The sequence below is a fragment of the Hyla sarda genome, chromosome 2, assembly GCF_029499605.1.
Source record: "Hyla sarda isolate aHylSar1 chromosome 2, aHylSar1.hap1, whole genome shotgun sequence".
In the NCBI taxonomy this organism is placed as follows: Eukaryota; Metazoa; Chordata; class Amphibia; order Anura; family Hylidae; genus Hyla; species Hyla sarda.
The window spans coordinates 323,508,293-323,533,967 of record NC_079190.1 but is presented as its reverse complement, the minus strand read 5'-3'; the positions used below and the strand labels follow the sequence as shown (position 1 = coordinate 323,533,967).

The 25,675-nt window shown below is 45.7% G+C and overlaps 1 protein-coding gene across 5 annotated transcripts in view; it reads right to left on the bottom strand.

The window, feature by feature from the left end:
- AMPD2 (adenosine monophosphate deaminase 2) overlaps positions 1-25,675 on the bottom strand; it is a 177,442-nt gene that overhangs the window by 78,179 nt on the left and 73,588 nt on the right. For all 5 annotated transcript variants that reach the window (XM_056557879.1, XM_056557883.1, XM_056557880.1 and 2 more), the window contains exons 4-5: positions 17,860-17,928; positions 17,616-17,721 (exon numbers count right to left, since the gene is read on the bottom strand). In XM_056557879.1, coding sequence (XP_056413854.1) covers positions 17,616-17,721; positions 17,860-17,928 — 175 coding nt within the window. The remainder of the gene's footprint in view (positions 1-17,615; positions 17,722-17,859; positions 17,929-25,675) is intronic.

Sequence of the window (25,675 nt, the reverse complement as noted above, 5' to 3'; positions counted from 1 at the left end):
TCCACAACCCCCGGGCCGCGGACCGGCACCGGTCCGTGGATCAAACGGTACCGGGCCGCCCAAAGAACTTTAAATAATTTGATTGTGGCGGCCGATGCGCAGAGCATTGCGCCCTCCCGAGCCCGCCCATTGTGTGACAATAGCGAATGAAAATTCGCTATTGTTACACTGATCCACCTCCTGGCCAATCAGGGAGCGGGTGCTGCTGTCCTGTTCTCCCGATCGCATCATTGCATCCTATGGAGGAGCATGTGACACACACGTCACTCCTCCTCCCCTGCGCCCAGCGTAACGCTGCGGAGGAAGCAGAGTGACGTGTTTGTCACATGCTCCTCCATAGGACGCCATGATGAGGACAGGAGAACAGGGCAGTGGAGTGGAAGCACCCGAGGACAACCGCAGGTGGTGAGCTGTCTACAAGAGGAGGGGGGCTGCTGTCTATAAACTATGGACCTCCAGATGCTGCAAAACTACAACTCCCAGCATGCTGGGAGTTGTAGTTTTGCAACAGCTGGAGGTCCACAGTTTGGAGACCACTGATCTAGCAGCAGAGTGAGTGCTGTCTATAAGGGGGGCCCTGCTGTCTATATAAGTGGGGGGGGGGGGCTGCTGTCTATATAAAGGGGGCCTGCTGTCTATATAAGTGGGGGGGGGGGGGGGCTGCTGTCTATATAAGTGTGGGGGGGCTGCTGTCTATATAAGTGGGGGGGGCTGCTGTCTATATAAGTGGGGGGGGGGCTGCTGTCTATATACGTGGGGGGGATGCTGTCTATATAAGGGGGCCTGCTGTCTATATAAGGGGGGGGGCTGCTGTCTATATAAGGAAGGGGGGCTGCTGTCTATATAAGGGGGGCTGCTGTCTATATAAGGGGGGCCTGTTGTCTATATAAGTGGGGGGCTGCTGTCTATAAGAGGGGGGCCTGCTGTCTATAAGCGCGCCACGGAAAAATTATCAAACGTTTACCGGTCCGCGGCGATAAAAAGGTTGGGGAGCACTGGTTTACGTTACTCCAGATTGCGTAATCGAGTAGGCATTCTTTCATTCATCTCAAGCTCACTCTGACCCCGGATATGGTACCTTTTACATCCCGGTCTTATACCTTTATTATATAATTGTATATCGTCTGTTTAATTTTATATATAAGTGTAATTTATTGTAAATAATTTTTTTCGTTTAATTATCTTGTACTAATGTGTTTTATTAATTTGTTCTGTCTTCCATGAATTTTACCATGCCCCTGAGTGGGCCAGTTGGCACCATTTTCAGACTACTTAACCCCTTAAGGACTCTTTTTGCATTTTCGTTTTTTCCTACTTGCTTTTAAAAAATCATAACTCTTTCAATTTTCCACCTAAAAATCCATATGATGGCTTATTTTTTGCGCCACCAATTCTACTTTGTTATTACATCAGTCATTTGACCCAAAAATGTACGGCGAAACGAAAAAAAAAATCATTGTGAGACAAAATTGAAAAAAAAAAACGCCATTTTGTAAATTTTGGGGGCTTCCGTTTCTACACAGTACATTTTTCGGTAAAAATGACACCTTATGTTTATTCTGTAGGTCCATACGATTCAAATGATATCCTACTTATATAGGTTTGATTTTGTTGTGCTTCTGGAAAAAATCATAACTTCATGCAGGAACATTTATACGTTTAAAATTGTCATCTTCTGACCCCTATAACTTTTTTATTTTTTTGCGTATGGGGCAGTATGAGGGCACATTTTTTGCGCCGTGATCTGAAGTTTTTAGCAGTACCATTTTTGCATTGATAGGACTTATTGATCGCTTTTTATTCATTTTTTCTTGATATAAAAAGTGACCAAAAATGCACTATTTTGGACTTTGGAATTTTTTTGCGCGTACGCCATTGACCGTGCGGTTTAATTAACGATATATTTTTATAATTCGGACATTTCCGCATGCGGCGATACCATATATGTTTATTTTTATTTACACTGTTTTTTTTTTTTTTTTTAAACATTTACGTACAAAATAAAAAAAAGAGGTAAAACAAAACCTATATAATTTGGGAATCGTTGTAATCGTATGGACCTACAGAATAAAGATAATGGGGGAGATTTATCAAGACCTGTATAGAGGAAAAGTTGTCCACTTGCCCATAGCAACCAATCAGATTGCTTCTTTTATTTTTTTTAGAAGAAATCTGATTGATTGCTATGGGCAAATGGTAACTTTTTCCTCTTCAGAGGTTTTTATAAATCTCCCCCAGTGTGTCATTTTTACAGAAAAGAGCACTGTGTAGGAGAGGAAGGCCGCAAAAGTAAAAAAATGACCCTTTTTTAAAAACATTTTGCCCAACAAATCATTTTTTGGGGTTTTTCAAAAGATTTTGTGGTGAAATGATTGATGTCATTATAAAGTAAAATTGCTGGCGCAAAAAAAAAAAAACCTTCATATAGGTCTGTAGGCGGAAAATAAAAAGCATTATGATTTTTAGCAGGTAAGGTAGAAAAAATGAAAGGGGAAAAATGAAAAAAACCTGATTCATTAAGAATACAAGAATACAAAAATAGAAAAGTGTAAAAAGACAGGACACAGATGATGTCCTCCCTCTCTAATGCGTTTCTGCCCTACCGGGCTTTAGTCATAGACTAAGGGTCTATTCACATGGCAGAAGTTCCCCTCATCTGCCCAAATTCCGCTTGTGTGGATTTTGTGCGGAATTGGTGTGGAATCCAAGCGGAAATTCTGCAGAAGTGTTTTCATTTCAGGAGGAATTCCTAGGGCCCAGTAGTGCGGAAACGTGTCAGAGAGGGAGAACCTCATCTGTGTCATGCCTGTATGCACTCTACTTTTGTATGTGGGATTTTAAATGAAGAAATAAAAGAAGATGTTTTAAATGCCAGAGCTTTGATTCCCTGCTTGGATTCTAAAAAGAAATTTCACATATGACTTGGAAGTCCACTGTCAGATGTTAAATGCTAGATTATTTATCTTTTTGTGTACTGTATGAACGCAATGTTAAAGCGGTATTCGAGAGGAAATTTGTTTTATATATATTTCATTAAAGGAGAACTCCGAGATACAGGAGTAAAGGACACGAGGCGTAAATGAACGGCGCGGCATAGCGATACTTCACGCACAGCGCTGTACATATACGGAGTGGCTGTGAAGCAAGTATGGGAGCTGCACTCGCTTCATTCACGGCGGGTCCCGGCAGGTGTCAGCAGCCGCAGCATCTGTGGCACATAAAAAGGCTGATCGGATCCCCAAACCTGCTTCGGTCCGTCTCAAAGGGTCTTCTACACTGATCTGCAGACCAGAGCAGAAGATCGCCGATAATACTGATCAGTGCTATGCATAAGTATTAGCAATCTAATGATTGCTATAAATATTCCCCTATGGGGACTAAAAAGTTTAAAATGAATGTAAAAAAAAGTTTTAAAAAAATGTGAAAAAGACCCTCCCCCAATAAAATTTTAAATTACCCCTTGTCCCCATAATAATACAAAAAAAGCATAAAAACCAATAAATAATAAACATATTTGGTTTTGTCGCGTGCGTAAATGTCCAAACTATCAAAATATGTTAATGATGCCCTATGACGAACAGCGTAAACGTAAATTTTTTTTTTGTCATATCAAACTGCTAATTTTTTATTTTTTTTTAAAGCGATCAAAAGGTCACATATACGCAAAAGTGGCACTAAAACAAACTACAGGTCATGGCGCAAAAAATGAGCACTCACACATCCCTGAATATGGAAAAATAACAAAGTTAGAGGTGGTCAAAATAGGGCAATTTTTTTTTAAAGCAAAATGTATGTAAAAATGCGTATCATTTTAATCGTATTGACCCAGAGAATAAAGAAAACATGTAATTTTTACCGTAAAGTGTACAGCGTTAAAACGAAACCACCCAAATTAGCAAAATTATGATTTGTTTAAATTTCCTTACAATAAAAGGAGATTTTTTTGTACTCCCCGTAAAATCGCTTTCTCGTAGCCTTCATTGGGGGACACAGAGACCATGGGTATATGTTCTTGCCACTAGGAGGCGCTGACACTAGGAAAAAAAAGTTAACTCCTTCCTGGCAGGATATACCCTCCCACTGGAAGTGAGGTAATTAGCTTTGTCACAAAGCAGTAGGCGAAGCCAACCAAGAGACAAGTCCGAAGGACCCTAGAAAGGAATCCCGGAGAAACACCCACGAACCGGAAAAGGCTATCTGGACAAGAATGAAGAAATGGGTGGGTGCAGTGTCCCCCAATGAAGGCTATGAGAAAGATATTTTACGGTGAGTACAAAAAAATCTCCTTTTCTCGCACGCTCTCCATTGCGGGACACAGAGACCAAGGGATGCACCAAAGCAGTCCCTGGGGTGGGAACAACTACACCAGAGGAAGGGAGTCAGTCCAGAGACTGAACCACAGCCGGTCATGAGTCTCACCGACGAAACCCTGGGCTACAAGGCAATCGAGACCTGGAACTGATCATCCGGCAGTTCCCACTGTCCATGGAGATGGACTAGGACGCCAAGGAAGGGACCGTCCTTAGATGAGACTCTAAACCAACAGGCCACAGAGAGAGATAAGAAGGGCGATGCAGAGACCCGATGTGCCGAACCAACCTGGAAGGAGGTAGGAAACCAACTCCAAGATGCACAGAACCCAGACAGAGGGAAAGCCCGGTAGGGAACATAAAAGGAAAAGGGAACAACAAGAGAACCCCATACAGAGAACCAACCAAAACCAGTGAACCTGGCGAGAAAACGCCAGAGAGAGCCAAAGGTGAGCCAGTCAAGGTGAAGACCAGAAACTTCTGGAAAAGAGAGACAGGAACCGTCTCCGGAGAGGCATGGTGCAGAAGATCCGAACCAAAAAGCTGTAGGCGTCAAAAACCACTGTCCCAGGGGCACAGTGAGAGCACCAGGGGAGAAGAGAGGACTCGGAGAGGACGACACACAGGCTGAACAGCGGGAAGAAACCACAGCCATTCTTCAGCCAAAAATGGCCCAACTTGAACAACCCGGTAGACAGGCTTGCCATCCAACCTTGGAGTATATGGACCCCGAGGGAGGAAACGGAAAATAAGGAGGAACCCTGAAACCCAAAACGGCAACATGGAACTGGAGACTCTCGAGTCACCGGGAGGTGCCCCACCTGTAGGGGGAGCAAACCCAACAACCGCGAAACGCTCGCGGAAGACATACTATGTCAGGACAGGAAGAAGAGCGGTACAGAAAGACCGCCCCTCAATGGATGGTGGAGAAGCCTGGGCAGGGGCACTACACGTCCCCGAGACTGCAATCATTACAAATAGCCGAAGAACCAGGAGGACCGACCCAGAATATAAGGTACACCACAGCAGTCTAGGAGAGAGCCCAAAACAAGGATTAATTGGTCTTGGACCCAGCGGTCGGAGCAAACCAGAGCAATCCCAGCAACATCTCGTCAGGACGGGAACGGAGGGAAAAGCATAAGGGAACCCAGCTGGGACTCCCAGGCTCTGGGCACAAGAAGGTTACTCCAAAAGATTGGCAGTGGCAGTGTAGCGCCACCGACAGTGACAAAGAGAAGGATGAGCACACCCTTCCCGGGATATTGTGCCAAGGAAGGAAGAGAGCAATGGCAGACGGGCTGTCGCTGAGCTATACACGATTGCATAAACCCCCCCTACAGAAGAAAATGCACTAATAAAATAAAACAGATGAACTGGAGGGGTTGATGTCTGAGGAGGATAATGACATAGCAAGTATGACAGAGACTAGGTTGGACGATACCTGTGACTGGGCGGTCAACATACAGGCCTATAGTCTATTCAGGAAGGATCGGACAAAACGGAAAGGGGGAGGAGTTTGTCTTTATGTAAAGTCCAGTCTGAAGGCCGCACTGCGGGAGGATATACGGGAGGGAAATAATAATGTGGAGTCATTATGGGTAAAAATATATGGAGATAAAAATACTCCAATTCTGATAGGGGTTTGCTATAAGCCACCAAACATAATGGAAGAAGCAGAAGATCAATTAATGAAGCAAATAAACAAGGCAGCAAATCAGAATGAGGTGATAATAATGGGGGACTTTAACTATGTTGATATAAAATGGGAGGCCGAGACCTGTGAATCTCATAAAGGAAACCGGTTTCTGACTATAGCTAAAGACAATTATCTGTCCCAAATGGTGCAGAGCCCGACCAGAGAGGGCGCCCTACTAGACTTAATATTAACCAACAGACCTGACAGAGTAACTAATGTGCAAGTAGAAGGAAACCTAGGAAATAGTGATCATAATATAATACATTATAACTTGTTCTTCAATAAGGGAATCTCTCGAGGGGCCACAAAAACAATGAACTTTAGGAAGGCAAAATTTGACCAACTCAGAGAAGCCCTTAACAATATAAAATGGGAAAATGTCCTCAAAAACTAGAATACTGACATTAAAAGGGAGACTTTTAAAAATATCTTAAACTCTCACTGTAAGATGTATATACCTTATGGGAATAAAAGGGTCAGAAATAAAAGAAAACCAACATGGATGAACAAAAATGTTAAGGGGGCAATAAATGACAAAAATAAAGCATTTAAACTACTAAAACAGGACGGCAGTGAGGAAGCATTAAAAAGCTATAGAGAAAAAAGTAAAATATGTAAAAAAAAACTGATAAAAGCCGCAAAAATAGAGACAGAAAGACTCATTGCCAAAGAGAGTAAAACTAACCCCAAAATGTTTTTTAACTATATAAATAGCAAAAAGGTCAAAAATGAAAGTGTAGGCCCTTTAAAAAATGATAAAGAAGAAATTATAAACGGGGATCAGGAAAAAGCAAATATATTAAACAAATTCTTCTCCACTGTATTCACCGAGGAAATTGAAATGCCAGGTGAAATACAGCGAGATAAGGTAAACTCCCCAGTACAGGTCACCTGTCTAACCCGGGAAGAAGTACAGTGCCGCCTACAAAAAATCTAAATAGACAAATCGCCAGGTCCAGATGGCATACACCCCCGTGATCTAAAGGAATTAAGTACTGTAATAGACAGACCCCTATTTTTTATATTCATGGACTCTATAGTAACAGGGACTGTCCCCCAGGACTGGAGCATGGCAAATGTGGTGCCAGTATTTAAAAAGGGGACAAAAGTTGACCCCGGAAATTATAGGCCTGTTAGTTTAACCTCTGTTGTATGTAAATTGTTAATTCTACCGCTGTACAAAACACTAGTCAGACCACACATAGAATACTGTGTACAGTACTGGGCACCAGTGTACAAGAAAGATACAGTGGAGCTGGAGAGGGTTCAAAGATGGGCAACCAGGGTAATACAGGGAATGGGAGGACTACAGTACCCAGAAAGATTATCAGAATTAGGGTTATTTAGTTTAGAAAAAAGAAGGCTTAGGGGCAACCTAATAACTATGTATAAATATATCAGAGGACAGTACAGAGATCTCTCCCATGATCTATTTATACCCAGGACCGTATCTATACAGGGATGTGGAAATCCTATCGCCCGACGCCCGGGACAAGTAGTTTTGGGCGCCGGGCAGGTGAATTTTTTTTATAGATTTAGCCCTGTATCTGGCTAGCAGGGACAGACCGACTTTACCCTTATTTTTCTTTAATGCCGGTGTGAGGTGCAGGATCCGATGCGAGTCTGCACCTCACACCGGCGCTCGGGGTATATTATGGGAGCGGCGGTGTGAGGAGAGATTTCCAAACCCATCTCACCTCACAGCGGCCCCCAGCTGATTTCAGTAGCCAGGGGCCACTGCTCAGAGCCCCCACAGCCGGTGTGAGGGGATCTCACCTCACCGCTCCTCCCCTCCGCTGTCCGAAGTTTGCCGAAGCTAGAGTGGGGAGGAGCGAGGGCAGAGCCCGAGGACAGTCTGCAGGAGATGATTAAGCCACGCCCCCTCATCCCCCTCCCGGAGGATGGAGAGTGCAGCTCTGAATACAAGAAGACAGGGGGAGAATGAGGACGTACACAGCCCCTCCCCTCCCCTGCTCTGTCTACACAGGACCTCGCTTATCACGAGGAGGTTTCAAGTTTTCACGGGGGAAAACAGAGTGGGGGGAGGGGAAAGGACGTGTGTGAGGAGACATACTGAACTGCACACTGCACAGGCTGGGGATTTCACCTCACACCGGCATGTATGTATGTATATGTATGTATTGTATGATTAGGGCGGGTGTATCAGCGGCAGGTGTATGTATGATGCGTGCATACGCATGGTGTATATGTGTCATGTGTATATATGATGTGTGTATGTTGTCTGTATGATGTGTCTATGTGTGATGTGTGTATGTAATGTATGATATGGGGCAGCAGCTGGTGTATGTATGATGTGTGCATATGTATGGTGTATATGTATGGTGTAAGTGTATGTGTGTGTATATATGATGTGTGTATGTAATGTATGATGTGGGAGGGGGCAGGTGTATGCATGATGTGTCTATGTATGATGTATGTATGTAATGTATAATATAGGGGGCAGTGGCCGGTATATGTGTATGTATGATATTTGTATGTATGTATGTTTTGTACAGGGGCGGACTGACAAGTGTTGCTGCCAGTTGTGCTATCTAATTTTATTTATTTTCAGTGTCTTCTGACCACCCGCACTGAATTTCACCACCAGAATCCCACCCCCCTTCATACTCACCCGCCAACCAAGAGCCCCACGGATGCACGCAAACATGCCCAAACCAAAACTACAACTTCCAGCATGTTGCACCGTAACCTAAACTGTAGAACTATAAAGTGCAACATGCTGGGAGTTGTAGTTTTGGTTCGGGTCAGCTGCAGAGCCATAGGCTGCATCAGGGCATGCTGGGTGTTGTAGTTACTAACTGCAATTCCCAGTATTCCTTGACACAGACTATGGCTCTGCAGCTGACACAAACCAAAACTACAACTCCCAGCATGTTACACAATAACCTTAACTGTACTACTATACAGTGCAACATGCTGCAACACCCACACAACCATAGGCTGTATCAGGGCATGCTGGGTGTTGTAGTTATCTACTAACTAAATGCAACATAATGACACATAAATTAGAATAAATAAAATGCACCACATGAACTGGAGAAGCAGAACCCCCCAGTAACACAGCGCTGTTCAGGGTTTTCCAATCAAAAGACTCCATATATACCGTATTTATCGGCGTATAACACGCACTTTTAAAACTTAAATTCAAGGCAAAAAGTCTGCCTGTGTGTTATACACCGATAAATCTTTTTGTCACTGATTTAAAGTGGCCGCAGCAGCGTCTGCTTGTTAAGGATTAGCAGCCTGGCCGCGGCCACTTTAAATCAGTGACCAGCGCGCAGCTCCCGCTTTGTTTTTTTTAACATTTTCCTCCCCTTCCCCCCCCCCCCCCCCCCCCCCGCTTTTTATTGTATTGTTTTTTGTTTTGTTTTTTATCTTCCTTACCTAGCCGCGCTCAGCAGGCCAGGTCCCGTGTCGGGTCTTGCCGGCTGCGGTCAGAGAAGCAGGATGAGTGACGTCCTCTGCCGGCTGCACAGCGTCTGGGACGTCACTCATCATTCGCTGCAGCCGCCGCTGGTCAGTGTGGTCACAGCAACCGCAGCCATTAGAATAGTCACAGCGGCAGCACCATTGAATGAGGTCCCTGATAATGCAGCGGAGCTAGCAGGACAGCTAGCATCTACCAGGACAAGTAGATTTTCTTGAGGGACAAGTAGATTGTGTTCCGCTTTAGTCCCTTGGACAAGTGTTTTTTTATTTTTTTTTATTTCCACACCCCTGCTATAACAAGGGGGAATCCTCTACGTTTAGAGGAAAGAAGGTTTCTACACCAGCACAGACGGGGGTTTTTTACTGTAAGAGCAGTGAGACTGTGGAATTCTCTCCCAGAGGAGATGGTCATGGTGAACTCTGTAAAAGAGTTCAAAAGGGGTCTGGATGCATTTTTGGAGAGTAATAACATTGCTGGTTATGTATACTAGATTTATAGGGACAGAACGTTGTTCCAGGGATTTATTCTGACTGCCATATTTGGAGTCGGGAAGGAATGTTTACCTCTAGTATGAGGATTTTTGCCTTCCTCTGGATTAACTCAGTAGCGACTCATTAGGGATATAGGTTGAACTTGATGGACTCTGGTCTTTTTTCAACCTTATGAACTATGTTAAGAGGAATGTACTACAAATGTCAGAAAGTGGGAGGAGGATAATCAACCCCCACGGATAGAGTATGACGTGTGTTCACAACAATCCAGGCGAACAGCTGTGAACAATGCGGGTTGCCGGGAAAAAAGCATCATGTTGTTATGGCAACCCACTTCATGCTGCCGGGGAAAAGCATTATGTTGTTATGACAATCCCGTACATAGAGCATTATTCAGCGAATCCCCATATCAAGCACTACGTATATGGGCATTGCGGAACGGATAAGCTGAAAGAAAGAACTATAGTACTACAGAGTGGGCTGCCTAAGGGAAACATTCTATAGTCAAGGCAACCCCTTGTGTAAAACACCTGTCAAGCAAGTCCACCGTATCAACCACTGTATATATAGACACTACGGAACGGACTAGCTGACAGGTAGGCCCAATGGCTATGATATAGAAATTATATAATATATTATGTATATTATAACATATGTGAACTAGGAATATATGGAATTAAATAAATACTATAGCAATAATGTGAGGTAGTAAACAAATAAATATTACAGTGATCTCATAAATAAAGCCATATAGATTAATCTATATGGCTTTATTTATGAGATCACTGTATGAGCTTTGAACTAAACAGGAGCGGTGATCAGCGTGCTGTAGGAGCACTTGCCGCTCCGAGGCCAGGGGGGGGGGGGGGGGTGACAGGGGATGATATACTCACCCACGGTCTTCATATACTCAACCGCGGTCTTCTTATACTCACGAGACAGCCGGAAAGCTTATGGACAAGCTGCATCATACCAGGCTAAGATAGCGGGGAGAGCAGGTGCAATGGGGGACCTGAACCTGGACAGGGTACAACCTCCAGGCACTGGCCATAGGCGAGAAGGGGTTAACAGCACATACTCTATGTCTGTGCCCCTTTGAAACATATGGGGGAACAGGTAGTCCCATACTCCTGAACCCCCACCTGAAAATGAGAAACAAAAGGGAGGAAAAGAGCTAACTAAACAGCCCTTACTAGAAAATAAAAAGACCAGGTCTGGAGAGCACCAGACCTGTGTTTTGCCTCCTACTGACACTAGCTAAAATTGATTACCTCACTTCCAGTGGGCGGATATATCCTGCCAGGGAGGAGCCAACTTTTTTTCCTAGTATCAGCGCCTCCTAGTGGCAACAGCATATACCAGAGAAAACATTTTTTTGGGGTTTAACCATACATTTTAGGGCAAAATGAGTGATGTAATTACAAAGTACAACTGATCACGCAAAAAAGGCGATTTTTTATGCTTACCGTAGAATCTCTTTCTCGAGGATCCATTGGGTACACAGACCTTGGGTATATGCTGCTGTCTCTAGGAGGCTTGACACTATGGCAACAGAAAAGTCGGCTCCTCCCAGCAGGGTATACCCGCCTCCAGGCCACTGAGCTAATCAGTTTTAGTCCCAGAGCAATAGGAGGAGACCGACAGTCAAAGGAAAGCAGCGGTAAGCTTTCGAAATAGCAGATCGGATCCACCGGGAAATAGTGGCCTTGGAAGCAGGATGTCCCTTTTGACAACCTTCCGTAAGGACGAAAAAGGAATCGCACTGACGAAAGGAAGAGGTCACAGAAAGATAGGTCCGAACAGCCCATACCACATCCAGTTTGTGGAGTAAGCGCTCCCTGGGATGAGAAGGAGCGGGACAAAAGGAAGGAAGGACGATGTCCTCATTGAGATAAAAAGCCAAAACGACCTTAGGTAAAAAGGAGGGATCTGGCCAGAAAACAACCTTGTCCTGGTGAATTATCAGAAAAGGAGAACGTCAGGAGAGAGCTGCTAGTTCAGATATTCTCCTAATGGAAGTAATAGCTATAAGAAAGGCCACCTTCCAGGATAGGAGGCGAAGGGGAAACCTCCTTGAGAGGTTCAAAAGGTGCGTCTTGGAGAGCACCCAGAACTAAGTTCAAATCCCAAGGGGGAGAAGGGGACCGATACGGAGGGGCAGTATGTGCCACGCCCTGAAGGAAGGTCCGGACATGTGAATTGAAAGCAAGAGGACGCTGAAGGAGAATAGAAAGGGCAGAAACCTGACCCTTAAGGGAGCTGAGAGCCAGCCCTTGTTCCAATCCCGACTGCAAAAAGGTGATAAATTTTCGCAGAGGAGGGCTTGTGAGCCCTGAGCATGGTGCAAATTACCTGGGAAGAGAACCCGCGGGCCCTTAGAACCGCGGTTTCAACCGTCACGCCGTCAAATGCAGCGACTGTAAATTGGGGTGGCAAAGGGGACCCTGCGACAGTAGGTCTGGACGAAGTGGAAGACAGAACGGAACGTCGTCCAGGAGCCTGACCACGTTGGCGTACCATGCCCTTCGGTGCCAGTCTGGAGCCACCAGAATGGCAGGGACTCCTTCCGCTTTGAGCTTCCTCAAGACCCTGGGAAGGAGGGGGAGGGAACAGATAGGGCAGAGGTCGCAGATCTGAGCGAACACCTCCGGAAGAAGAGACCACTCTCCAGGGTCGGCTGAGGATCGGCTGGGGAAATCCGCTTCCCAGTTGAGCACTCCTGGAATGTGAATCGCCGAAATGGCCGGAATTTCATGATCCGCCCAGAGGAGGATCTTTGTCACCTCGGTCATGGCTGCCGAGTTGCGAGTGCCGCCCTGCCGATTGATGTACGCCACAGCCGTGGTGTTGTCCAACTGGACATGGACAGGGTGGCCCTAGACTCCCAATGAATCAGACAAAGATAGACCGCCCTCAGTTCCAGGATGTTTATAGAAAGAAGGGCTTCTTGGGGAGACCAGAGGCCTTGAACCGTCTGGTCCCTGAAAACACACCACCCCCCCCCCCAGGCCGACAGACTGGCATCTGTCATGAACACATGCCAGTGGAGGGGAAGGAACAATCGCCCCTGAAGAAGAAGGGGGGAGCGGAGCCACCAGAGCAGAGACCGACGGGTCCGACGAGGGAGAATTATCATGCGATCGAGAGACAGGGGAGACCTGTCCCACCGGGCAAGAATCGCCAGTTGAAGAGGACGGTAATGAAATTGGGCAAAGGGTACGGCATCCATGGCTGCCACTAACCGACCCAGGACTTCCATGCAAGTACGGATGGAGACTGGGTATGGTATCCGGAGGGAGCGGACTCCTGACAAGAGAGCCAGACGTTTGTCCGGCGGGAGGCGAATCCGAGCAAAGGCTGTGTCGAATTGAAGCCCCAAGAAGACCAGAGACTGGGTGGGGGAGAGAACAGACTTGCCTCGGTTGACCATGCACCCGAAGCGACGTAAGGTCTGAAGGGTGAGGCTCACATTCTACAGAGTCTAGGCTCTGGTGGAAGCCTTGATGAGAAGGTAGTCCAAGTAGGGTATCACTGAGACCCCTCTTGACCGTAACAGGGCTATCACGGGCGCCAGGATCTTGGTAAAGACCCGTGGAGCAGTGGCCAGACCGAAGGGGAGAGCTACAAATTGAAAATGACCTTCCGGAACCGCAAAGCGGAGGTACCGTTGGTGGGCGGAAAAAATTGGAACGTGGAGGTAGGCATCCTTGATGTCCACCAAGGAAAGAAACTCCCCTTGATCCATAGACGCCACCACCAAACGGAGAGATTCCGTTCTGAAATGGCGGATCAGAAGATGTTGGTTGAGACGTTTGAGATCCAGGATTGGCCGCACAGAACCGCCTTTCTTGGGAACCACGAAAAGATTGGAATAGAAACCCCCAAAACGTTCCCTTGAAGGAACCGGGACAATGACTCCCTGGATAAGAAGGGACTGAAGAGCCTCCCAAAATTCCTTCGCAAGTGAAGGAGACCGGGGGGCCCGGGGGTGAAAAAAGCGATCCCTCGGAAGGGAGGCAAATTCTATCCGGTATCCATTGGATACCACGTCCCTGACCCAGGAGTCCTGAATGTGCGTGGTCCAGATGTCTTGAAAGAGCAAGAGGCGACCTCCCACCCGAGAAAAAACTGCGGGTGGGGGCGTCCCTTCATGCAGAAGTTGGTTTGCGGTTGCCCGGTTTGGCCGCAAAACGGCCGGAGCGGTTGTCCGACTTCCAAGAGGGACGCGCCTTGAAGGAGGGAACCTTCTTGTCCCGCGAAGGCGCCTGCCCAGACCCTTTAGAGGGGCCAAAAGTCCGAAAGGACCGAAAGGAAGAAGACTTTCTGCGGGAAGAAGCGCTAGTCTTGTTTTGAGGTAATAAAGAACTCTTGCCACCTGTCGCCTCTGAGATAATCTCATCCAGGCGCTTGTCGAAAAGTCGGAAACCGGCAAAAGGAATCTCGGTGAGAGACTTCTTGGAGGCGGCCTCCGCGTTCCATGCTTTAAGCCATATGGAATGACGGAGGGCCACTAGGTTACCGGTGGCAAAGGCAGCACAGCGAGCTGATTGCAAGGAAGCAGAACACAGGAAGTCTCCAGCTTTGGAACATTGGAGGGCCAGAGCAGATAGTTCTTCCGGGGGAGATCCCGAAAGAATGCCCTGACTGAGTCGGGAATACCAAATCGAAAGGGCCTTTGATACCCAGGTGGAGGCAAAGGTAGGAAGCAGGGAGGAACCCGCTGCTTCAAAGGCATACTTTGCTAAGGTCTCAACCTTCTTGTCTGCCGGATCCTTAAAGGCAGCTGCATCCGCCAGCGGTAGTGTAGTAGCCTTAGGATGCATTCACACCACGTTTTTTGCAATACAGTTCCCGTATCAGGTTTTTGAGGAAAAACAGATTCCTCAAAACCTGACTAAACTGTATCAAAACGTGTGTACAAATTTTAACCCGTATACGGTTAAAAACCGTATACGGTTTGAAAAATGAGATCCGGTTGCATCCGTTTTTTAAGAAAAAAACGTTTACGTTTTTAACTTTTCACTCTATTTTGAATAAAGTTTTACTTGTTTGATTGAAATTCCAAGAAAAAAAACTGTGCAAAGTCAAAAACCGTATGGTGAAAACCGGATGGAACTGTATGCACATACAGTTCTGTACGGTTCCCATTGACTCCCATGTTTAAAAAAAACGTATACAGTTTAATACAGTTTTTCAACCGGACCTAAAACCGTGGTAGACTATGGTTTTGGGTACAGGAAAAAAACCTCACAAAACCGTACAGGATGCAAAATAGACACAATCTGATGCATCTTTTGGCATACGGTTTTCAATGGAGAGTCAATGCATACGTTTTCCAATACGGTTCCATACGGTTTTCATATAGAAAAAGTATACGGGAACTGTATGGCAAAAACGTGGTGTGAATGCACCCTTAGAGAGGCGGGAAACTGGAGGATCCACCGATGGAGGGGAAGTCAACTTAGAGATGAGGTCCCTGGCGAAAGGATATCGCGCTTGAACTTTCTTCAGTCCCTGAAACTTCTTGTCAGGGTGCCCCCAGGCAGATTCCAGAATGGCATCAAATTCAGCGTGAGAGCTGAACACTTTGGGTGCCGGTCGGGCACGATGAAAGGATACTTCTGGAGCTACGTCCGAAGTTCCTGGGTCCTCTAGGTGAAAGGTGTCTCTTATGGCCGTAACCAATGAGTTCACCATGTCCACTGTGTCCGAACGGTCCTCTGAGTCAGATGCCGAATCGGAAACCTCATCCGCCAGTTCTCCAGGTGAGTGCGAACGAGTGGAGGCAGCCCTAGAAGAGGGAGACTCCAACCAGGTACGCGGCTCTGGGGAGCCAGAGCGATGACCACGGGAACGTCCTCTGGAGGAATGACGCGTGTGGCCTGAAGAAGCGGCAGGGCGAGACCTGCGAGGGGAGCGCCCGTGTCTACCAGAAGACTCAAGGGATGAGTCAGAGGGGACACCTCTAGTACGCTTGTGTGAAGCATAGGGAGAAGGGGAACGGGTCCTTCTAGAGAAATAGCAGGGGGGTCTGGGGGAGCAGTGGAGCAGGCAGAACAAGTGGGTTCAGCAGAACCGGGCATTTTTGCAGTACAGTTTTTACAAGTGTGATGAGTAACTAATATTCCAGTTATCTGTTTTGAGGGAGGCACAGTTCTGGGCACGGACATAGTAAAAAAAAGTCTGTGTCCCTAGGCAGCTGCTGTGAGGAGAACTGCGCTCCAGGGCTGTCAGGAGAGAGAAAGAGACGCCAGCCAATGGCAGGAGAGGGCCAGGTCAGGTGCAAGGACGCTGTGATTGGCCCTTGCTTGCTCCTAAATGCGCGCACAGCGCTGATTGGTGGCTCAGTTCGCTCTCCTGAAGAAACTCCTGTGGCCCGGTGGGGGACCCGGACCCATGAGGTACAACCCCAGGCGCTGACCGTTGGCGAGAGGGGGATAACAGTACATCCAAGATGCCTGCCCCCTCAATCGCAATGGGGAAACCGTGAACCGCAGTTCCTGAGTCCCCACCTGAAAACAGAAAGAAAAAGGAATAAAGAACTAACACGTCTCCTAAACCTAGGAAAATAAAAAATATGAGACCTGGTCCGGGACCAGACCCAGACCAGTGTCTACCTCCTTAAGACACTAAGCTAAAACTGATTAGCTCAGTGGCCTGGAGACGGGTATACCCTGCTGGGAGGAGCCGACTTTTCTGTTGCCATAGTGTAAAGCCTCCTAGAGACAGCAGCATATACCCAAGGTCTGTGTCCCCCAATGGAGCCGATAGAGAAAACTAGTCCTCATATGGGTCTGTGAATGGAAATATGAAAGAGTTATGGATTTTAGAAGACAAGAGGAAAAAACGAAAACACAAAAATAAAATTGGCAGTGTCCTTAAGGTCAAAATGGACTGTGTCCTTAAGAGGTTAAAAAAACTAACAGGACTTACCTGCCACCACTCCCCAGATCCCTCCACTATCCCGATTCGGCCTCTACAGTGATCCTCTTCTTGGTTGCCAGTGGTCAATCCGTCACACTGCAGCTCAGCTAATTGTCGGCCGCATTGATGCCCCGCCTCGGCCGGCGATAGGTTTATCGTCAGTGGGACGTAGTCAGCCCAGACTGACGTATATTTGTACCAGGGTCAAATATACGTCATACTGCCGCTATACTAATAAACGGCCAAGGTGGGACATCGTTGCGGCTGGCGATTAGCTTGAAGAGTATTGCTGTGGAGCCTACAGCAGGATACCGGAGGCATCGGGGCAGGTAAGTCCTGTTTGCTTTTTTTTATTTTATATATCCCAGAGTTCTCCTTTAATAAAGTTATATCATTTTGTAATATAACTTTATTTAAAAAAACTCATCATTTTGTGTTACATATTTTTATACATTGAGCGGTAGCAAAGAGCTGACATGGGGCTCTCTGCTGCCACCAATGTCTGTGTCGGGAACTGCAAGTCTGCTTTTGCCCTAGTCCTGACACAGTTACTCACTGCTAGCACTGCAGTGCACACAGCTCTACAGATAGAGAGCCTAACCTATTGTATTGTCTATTCTAATGCATTTTAGCATTTCATAGTGTACTTTGATAATATATGTTCCGATATGCAGTGTACATATTTAGGCACCTCGTGGTTAGTAAACCTAAAAAGATTTAATATTATCTAATATGTAACTTACCCCACACTTTTCATCACCTGAGATGGACACTCTTAGATATTCTCTTTCATAAAAAATTTCTTTAGATAAATTATCCACAAAATCTTCATGTTCTTCTTTGTATAGCCTGGGAAATTTAAAAGGGACAGGAAAATAGAGCACAAGGGAATGTAATGAGACAAGGAGGTTGTGAATAGAAAAAGATGATGGTACATACAGACAAAGCAGAAGACACAATGCCAGGAAGATAAAAAGAGTGACTCACTGTAAGTCTGAGCTGCTGTCGATTTTCAGAAAATCCTGTTTTGCTCTAAGTAAAATGTCAGGCTCGAGTCTAGGGAGAAAGCAACAGTAGAATGGATATACGGATAGGACAGAAAGATAAAGTGAGGAATAACATAAAGCCAGTAGAAGTTAGGAAGGAAAGAAGATGAAAGAAATACAACATAGATAAGTAATAATACTGTCAGACAGTGATATTATTTAACAATATTCCATTATCACACCTCATTGGTTTCATATATATATATATATATATATATATATATTTATGAGATAATGTGTGTGTGTGTGTGTGTGTGTATATATATATATATATATATATATATATATATATATATATATACACACATACATTATCTCACAAAAGTGAGTACACCCCTCCAATGTTTGTAATGTAAAGTAGTAAGTGCACAGCCTGTATAAATCTGGGTTTTCACACAGGTTTATTCCTGCCACTGCAGTTCTTGAGCCAAAGCCAGAAGTGTATTGAAAGGAAATGGAATGGGAAATACAAGGGAAGGACTTATACTTCTTCTTCCTACTGGATCCACTTCTGATTTTGGCTCAAAAAACTGTGTGGAAACCTAGTCTAAGAGGGGGTGATTAGGGGGGGCGTGGCCTGGCTGCTGTGGTGTATGGTCGCAAGATAGTGGAGCTCCGTTCACCGGCCTGAACAAGCGACAAATTACCTAGCTTTTCACCAACCCACCTGGCTCCAAAACATCTCATCTTGTCCCTCTACTCCCCCGCTATGCCTGCGAGAAAGAAGAAGCCTCTGCGACATCGCTCTCTGGCGAAATTCAGCTTCACTCCCCGGGAGTCCTCGGGCCAAGATGGCGCCACTGGAGAGCGCGTAAGGTCTCGCTCACCAGCACAGTCGCAGGGCGGACACCGCTCCCCGGCCTCCATCTCCCCTCTGCGGCGCAGATCTTCCTCCGACACGGCGCTGCATGCCACCTCTGCCGCATCACCGGAGACAGAGAGGGGGGTGAGACTTACCTCCGGTACAGCCTCTGGAGCCGTTCAACGTCCAGGCAGACGCAGCAACTCACCGGACCCACTACGGCAGGTTAGTTCTCCTACCCCCTCTCCTCAGCATAGCCCAGGCGCGCCTGACTCGCAGCTGCTTCCTCGGATCGCAATACCGGAGGGGAATGGAGGGAAGTCCTGGGCAGATGCAGTAACTGAGACAACAGACCCCTTGGCTGCCATGCCTGTGCTTAACCAATCTCTCACAGACACTGCAATGAGAGACATGCTTCTCCTGCTGCGTACTACCTTCCTAAAGGACATTCATAAGCTAGTTCATCCATTGCAAGCTGAGGTCCAAGATATTGGGGGTAGAGTGGACCACCTAGAAAACAAGCTTGGTGAGTTTGCAGACTCCCACAATTCACTTATTGACATGCACAATGAAGTTGAGGATGATATAACTCTGCTGAAAGCTAAGGTGGCAGACCTGGAAGATCGCAGCCGCCGAAATAATATCAAGTTACGCGGTGTGCCTGAAACGGTCGCCCCGGCGGAGATACCTGCATATGTACGTTCGCTTCTGAAACACGTATTGCCGGACTGCAACCCACAAGACCTAACTATTGACAGGGCGCATAGAATCCCCCAGCCGAAGCATCTTGTGGACTCTGTCCCGCGGGATATTTTAGCCCGTGTACATTTCTTTCACATCAAGGAAAGACTTATGGAACTGGCGCGGCGCAACAATGGCTTACCAGCGCCGTATCATCATGTCCTCCTTTATGTGGATCTCTCGGCGGCGACACTCCAAGCTCGCCGAGCACTATTGCCCATTACCTCCGCCCTTCGTGCAGCTGACGTGCCATATCGCTGGGGGTTCCCGACCCACCTTTTGATCAAGAGAAACAACGCTGTTCATGCTGTCCGCACGCTACTGGAGGGAGAATCCCTCTTGTCCTCCTGGAACATTGCTTTAGCTCCGTCTAAAGCACCTCGCTCCGGCTCGAAGGCACCTCTTGTAAACAAGGACTGGGACACTGCTTGAGGATGGTGAAAAGTTCTTTCTGCTGGCATTACCTGGCCTTGGTGGACTCCTTATACACCACAGTTTTCAGAGTGGACTCTGACCCCCACTCCTTTGTGGACGGTACTGGGCGAAAACCGTCCGTTTTGTGTGTCACGTTGTTCTGTTTATGTTGTTAGTGTCCTGTTTGTTTGTTATATGTCACAATAACGATCTCTCATGTTTTGGTCTGTTCAATATGTACTGCCTAGTGATGACAGGCACACGCTGGCTGGGAGGTGTGTCCTGTCCGAGTAATTCATTGTCTTTGCTACCACTTGGAGCAAATTTTTTTGCCTCTACAGTATAGTTGTTAAGTTTGCTAGCATCAATGTGAATGGGCTCAACGCTCCGCATAAGAGGTCGCATTTGTGGAAGGAGGCGAAGGATCTCAAATGCGACGTCCTGTGCATACAAGAAACTCACTTATTGGTTAAGGATGCTCCCAGATTGACTAACTCTCTGTTCCCACATATCTTTCACTCCCATTATAGCACCAAATCAAGAGGAGTGGCGATCGCAATCAAACACACGGTGGCTTTCACAGTGAGAGAGGTGGTCTCCGACCCGCAGGGAAGGTACATCATACTACGTTGTGTCGTCAATGCCGCGCTGCTCACCATTGTGGCTCTTTATGCCCCCAACGTAGGTCCCCTGAGATTCTTCAGAAAACTCTTGAAGGAGGTTCGTACTAAGCCTTGGGGGTCTCTGCTCATGTGTGGGGACTTTAACACTGTCTCTGATCTTCATCTAGACTCTACTTCTATTTCTCGCTCCACTTCCGCCACCCTATCTTCCTTTCTCCTTGAGGAAGACCTGTTCGACATATGGAGAGCGCAGCATGCCACAGAAAGGGACTATACGTTCCTATCTACTGTCCATAATTCCTATTCCAGAATAGATATGTTCATACTGGACAGGTCACTTCTCTCCACCTCTATTGCATCATCTATTGAATCCATTAAGTGGTCTGACCACGCGGCCATTACCTTGGACCTGGCAGATGCAGTCTCCTCCCCCATAACCTATACTTGGAGGTGCAACCCTTTTATTTGGTCTCATGCAAAATATGGGGAATGCTTAAATAAGGATATAGTTGATTATTTTTCCCACAATGCAGGTTCGGTGACTGATCCGTTCACTGTCTGGAACTGTCACAAAGCTGTGATTCGCGGTTCCTTTATCAAATATGGGTCCCTTATTAAAAAACAGCGAGAGCAGCAGCTGGAGGACATATTACACCGCTTGCAATTAGCAGAGCAGGCCAACAAAACTTCACCCTCGGCGGCTCTAGCTGCTGAAACTACTAAACTGCGGCATGAGCTCCGCTGTGTTTTATTAACGGCCTATGAAAAATCCTTTAGAAAATTAAAAGCCACCTATTACTCTCAAAATGATAAAGCAGGTAAACTCTTAGCTAATAGACTTAAAAGGCGACAGGTTAGATCCCGAATCCCACATCTCCTGCACCCTACCTCTGGGGCTAAATTGTATACTCCCACAGATATAGCAAATGGTTTTCTCTCTTTTTATGACAAACTTTATAATTTAGGTGACAACGCAACATCCTTGATAGATGTCCCTGCTCTGACCTCAAACTTTTTAAACTCATTACGCCTCCCATCCCTAACTACAGAACAGCTTTCTGACCTCAACGCTGAGGTGTCTACTGCCGAAGTACAACACACAATTAAATCTCTTCCCTCTGAAAAAGCCCCGGGCCCTGACGGGTATATAAATGCATATTATAAGAAATTTAACACGTTACTTTCCCCATACCTGGCCAATTTCTGTAATAGTGCAATGTCCACAGGTTGTGTCCCAGAGGAAAATTTACGGGCCACCATTACTGCGTTACCGAAGCCCGGAAAGTCCCGGACCGTCCCCAAAACTTTAGGCCCATCTCGCTCCTTAATCAGGACATTAAAATATACGCCAAGATATTGGCCTCCCGGATTTCACAAGTACTTCCACGCCTAATATCCACGGATCAATCTGGCTTTGTGGCGGGTCGTCAGGCCTCTGACAATACCAGAAGATTACTCAATGTATTGGACTACTTGGAGCGTTCTGGGACACCGGCGGCACTCCTGGCGCTGGACGCTGAGAAGGCGTTTGACCGCCTTCGGTGGTCTTATGCCTTCGCGGCCCTAGCGCAGATGGGATTCGAGGGTGGGATAGTGTCGGCACTTAAATCCCTTTATTCCTGTCCCTCTGCCAAGGTGGCGGCTAATGGCGCACAATCTGATGTCTTTTATATCACAAACGGATCTAGGCAGGGGTGTCCGTTGTCGCCACTTATATACATTTTATCCATGGAGCCGCTGGCACAGGCCATCCGCCAGCATCCAGACATATCTGGGATTGCGGTTGGAGGTAGACAACACGTAATCTCGCTATATGCGGACGATATTATCCTAATTCTCACAAATCCCAGTGTCTCAATACCAGCGGTCATGGATACAATCTCTACATTTGGCGATTTCTCATATTATCTTCTTAATGCTAATAAAACCCAAGCCCTGGCAGTCAACGTGCCTCCAACGCTCCTACTACCTCTCAAAGCTAGATATTTGTTCGACTGGAAAGAATCCTCCCTTAGCTATTTAGGCATACAATTCTCTTTCCCACACAAGTCTTTATATGCCAATAAATATGCCCCATTGTTGACCCGCATTAGGGATGATGCAGAAACTCTATCGAAAACAGAGGTCTCCTGGGTGGGCAGGGTTGCAGCTTTTAAAATGTTTCTCCTGCCTAAATTTCTTTACCTATTCCGAACTCTGCCTATTGCTTTACCTTTATCTTTCTTTACTCAAGCCCAAAAAATACTAACTTACTACATATGGGCGGGCGGACGCCCAAGGCTCTCCGTGAATATTCTCACCAGGACTAAGAGGTCGGGAGGCCTAGGTTCTCCTAACCTTCATTATTACTATATAGCCACTCTGGTGTCAGCGTTGCGGCAGTGGCGGCGTGACCCTGCGGATTCTCCGTGGGTGGATCTGGAAAATCAATCGATGCTTCCCTTCCGGGTGGAAGACCTCCTACACCTTCCTTATTGGGAAGTGCCCTCTCCTCCTATGTCAAACCACTTGGTGAAAGCTTCATACGCAGCGTGGGTCCAATACATCACACGGTCCCCGTCGACCAGTGGTATGTCATGCAGAGATTTACCTCTTACATTTGTACAAAGTTGCATTCCAGACTTAGATTTGACAGGTTGGTTAGCCAGGGGGATAACACATGTACACCATTTATTTGTAGACAACTCTCTGGCCCCCTTTCGAACCCTTACAACCACCTTCCTTTTACCTCAACAAGATTTTTATAAATACTTGCAAATCCGGTATTTCCTGCAGGGCCTGACTAGAACAGGGACCCCTCGGGATGCCTCGGCTCTCAAGTTACTAGCCTCCCCACTTAAGGGATTAAAGTTATACTATCTCCAACTACTACAGGATAATACATTTATAAAATCTCACCCCTTACGGCTTTGGGAAAGGGAATTAGGGTTCACAAGCACCTCAGAGGAGTGGCGTACAGCATTTACTCTTTTGGGAAGGTCCTTTCACTGCTCGTCCCATTTGGTGTCGGCCTATAAAACTATATTACGCTGGTATTTCACGCCTGACAGATTATGTGCAATGTACCCAGAAGCCTCTGATCGTTGCTGGAGGGATTGCGGTTCCAGGGGCTCACTGTCCCACATTTTATGGTCCTGCCCTTTAATACAGCCTTTTTGGTCTACTTGCAAACAACTTCTACAAGACCTTTTTGGTAGACATATTCCCTGGTCTCCCCAATCAATCCTGCTTTTTCTCAATCTAGATGGTTTGCCGAGGGATTCTCAGGAATTGTTCTGTATAATATGTATATTGGCTAAGATTGTGATAGCAAGTAACTGGAAATCTCCGACTCTTCCTAACGCAGACACATTACTGCAGAAAATACATACGACCTTTGCATATGAACAAATCATAGCCAGAGGGGCGAACAAAATGTCTAAATTTGCCGCTAGATGGAGGCAGTGGTCCTTATCAACACATTGCATTGATAGTTCTTAACAAGACCATCACATCCCTAGAGTTAAATGACCTCCTGCATTCTCTGACATAACCCCACTCACTAGAGCTATATTATAATACTGAGTTACTCAGTTTAGTTGCTTGATGACAGTCGGGCAGTACATTGGACTGTTTAAGAACATGATATTGATTGTATATTGAAAGACCGAATTAGCTATTGCATTTATATGATGTGAATGCTATTGTAGTGACATGTTTTTTTTTTTTTTTTATGTTCAAGGTTTGGACTTGTCGTCCACCCATTGTTGTATTATTTGAAAATGTTCAATAAATACTATTTACAAAAAAAAAAAAGAGGGGGTGATTAATCAAAACCTGTCCAGGGGAAAAAAACAATCAGATTGCTTCTTTCATCTTTAACAAGGCCTCTGCAAAATGAAAGAAGCAATGGGCAACTCAGCAACTTTAACTCTGGACAGGTTTTGATAAATCCCCCACAGTGTTTAATTTAGCTGTCTTCTCAAAATAATTCAACACACGGCCATGAATGAGGTGGTCCAGGGAACTGAATGTTTTAAACACTTATCCCTTATCCACAGATAGGGGATAAGTGTATGATCGCGTAGGGTCCAACTGCTGGGAGATTTGCAGAAACTTAGAGGAGGTAAAACCTAGAACCCCCCCCCCCCCAAATGACCCCAAAACTAGACCCCTCAAGGTATTCACTAGGGGTGCAGTGAGTATTTTAACACCATATATTTTTGGCAGGAATTATCACAATGTCAGTATTAAAAATTTTCACAAATGCATCATTTATGGGACAGGGGTGTGGAAATTATTTAAAAAAAACTACTTGTCCACGGGACTAAAATAGAGCAAAATCTACTTGTCCCTCACGACGATCCACTTGTCCGGGCCAATGATCTCATTTTTTCCTCCTCGCCCTATAATAGCTAAACTACCTACTATGCTGATACCTTTATTATTTTTCAATAAAACATTCTCTGAACCAAAAAATATATATTAGGTGAAGTGAAATTGAAAAGATAATTTTGCAGATTTGGTGGTTTTCTTTTCTACGCCATTTACCTTGTGGTTGAGATAACATGTTAGTTTCATACTTTAGGCCGGCTTGATTACAGTGATACCAGATTTGTATAGTTTACGTCATGTTTTACCAATTTTTAAAAAATTCTGAACTTTTTTGAATTTTTTTAATTGCCATTTTTTGACCCCTGTAGCTATATATTTTTTTCCACATACCAGGCTGCATGAGGGCTCATGTTTTGCGCCATAATCTGTTTTTTGTATCGGTACCATTTTGGTACTGATCTGACTTTTTTATTACTTTTTAACTTTTTTTTCTGGATTATAAAAATTGCAATTCTGTGGTTTGGTAAACTTTTTACATTTACCGTACGGGATACATAATGTTATATTTTAATAGGTCATACAATTATGCACAAAGCGATAACAAATATGTTTATTTTTATTATTTTTGCATGTTTTTATATAGGAAAAGGGGATGATTTGAATTTTTAACATGGAATGGGTTAATGTGTGTTTTATAATCTTTATTAAAACTTTTTTTTCACGTTATTAGACTTTTAGGAGGAATCATTAGATTCCTCATACAGATGAATAGAGTTCTATTGAACTCAATTGATCTGTGTCCTCTGCGATCCATTGATAGAGCCTAGTCCAGCCAGGATCTATCAATGACAGAGCCACGGAGA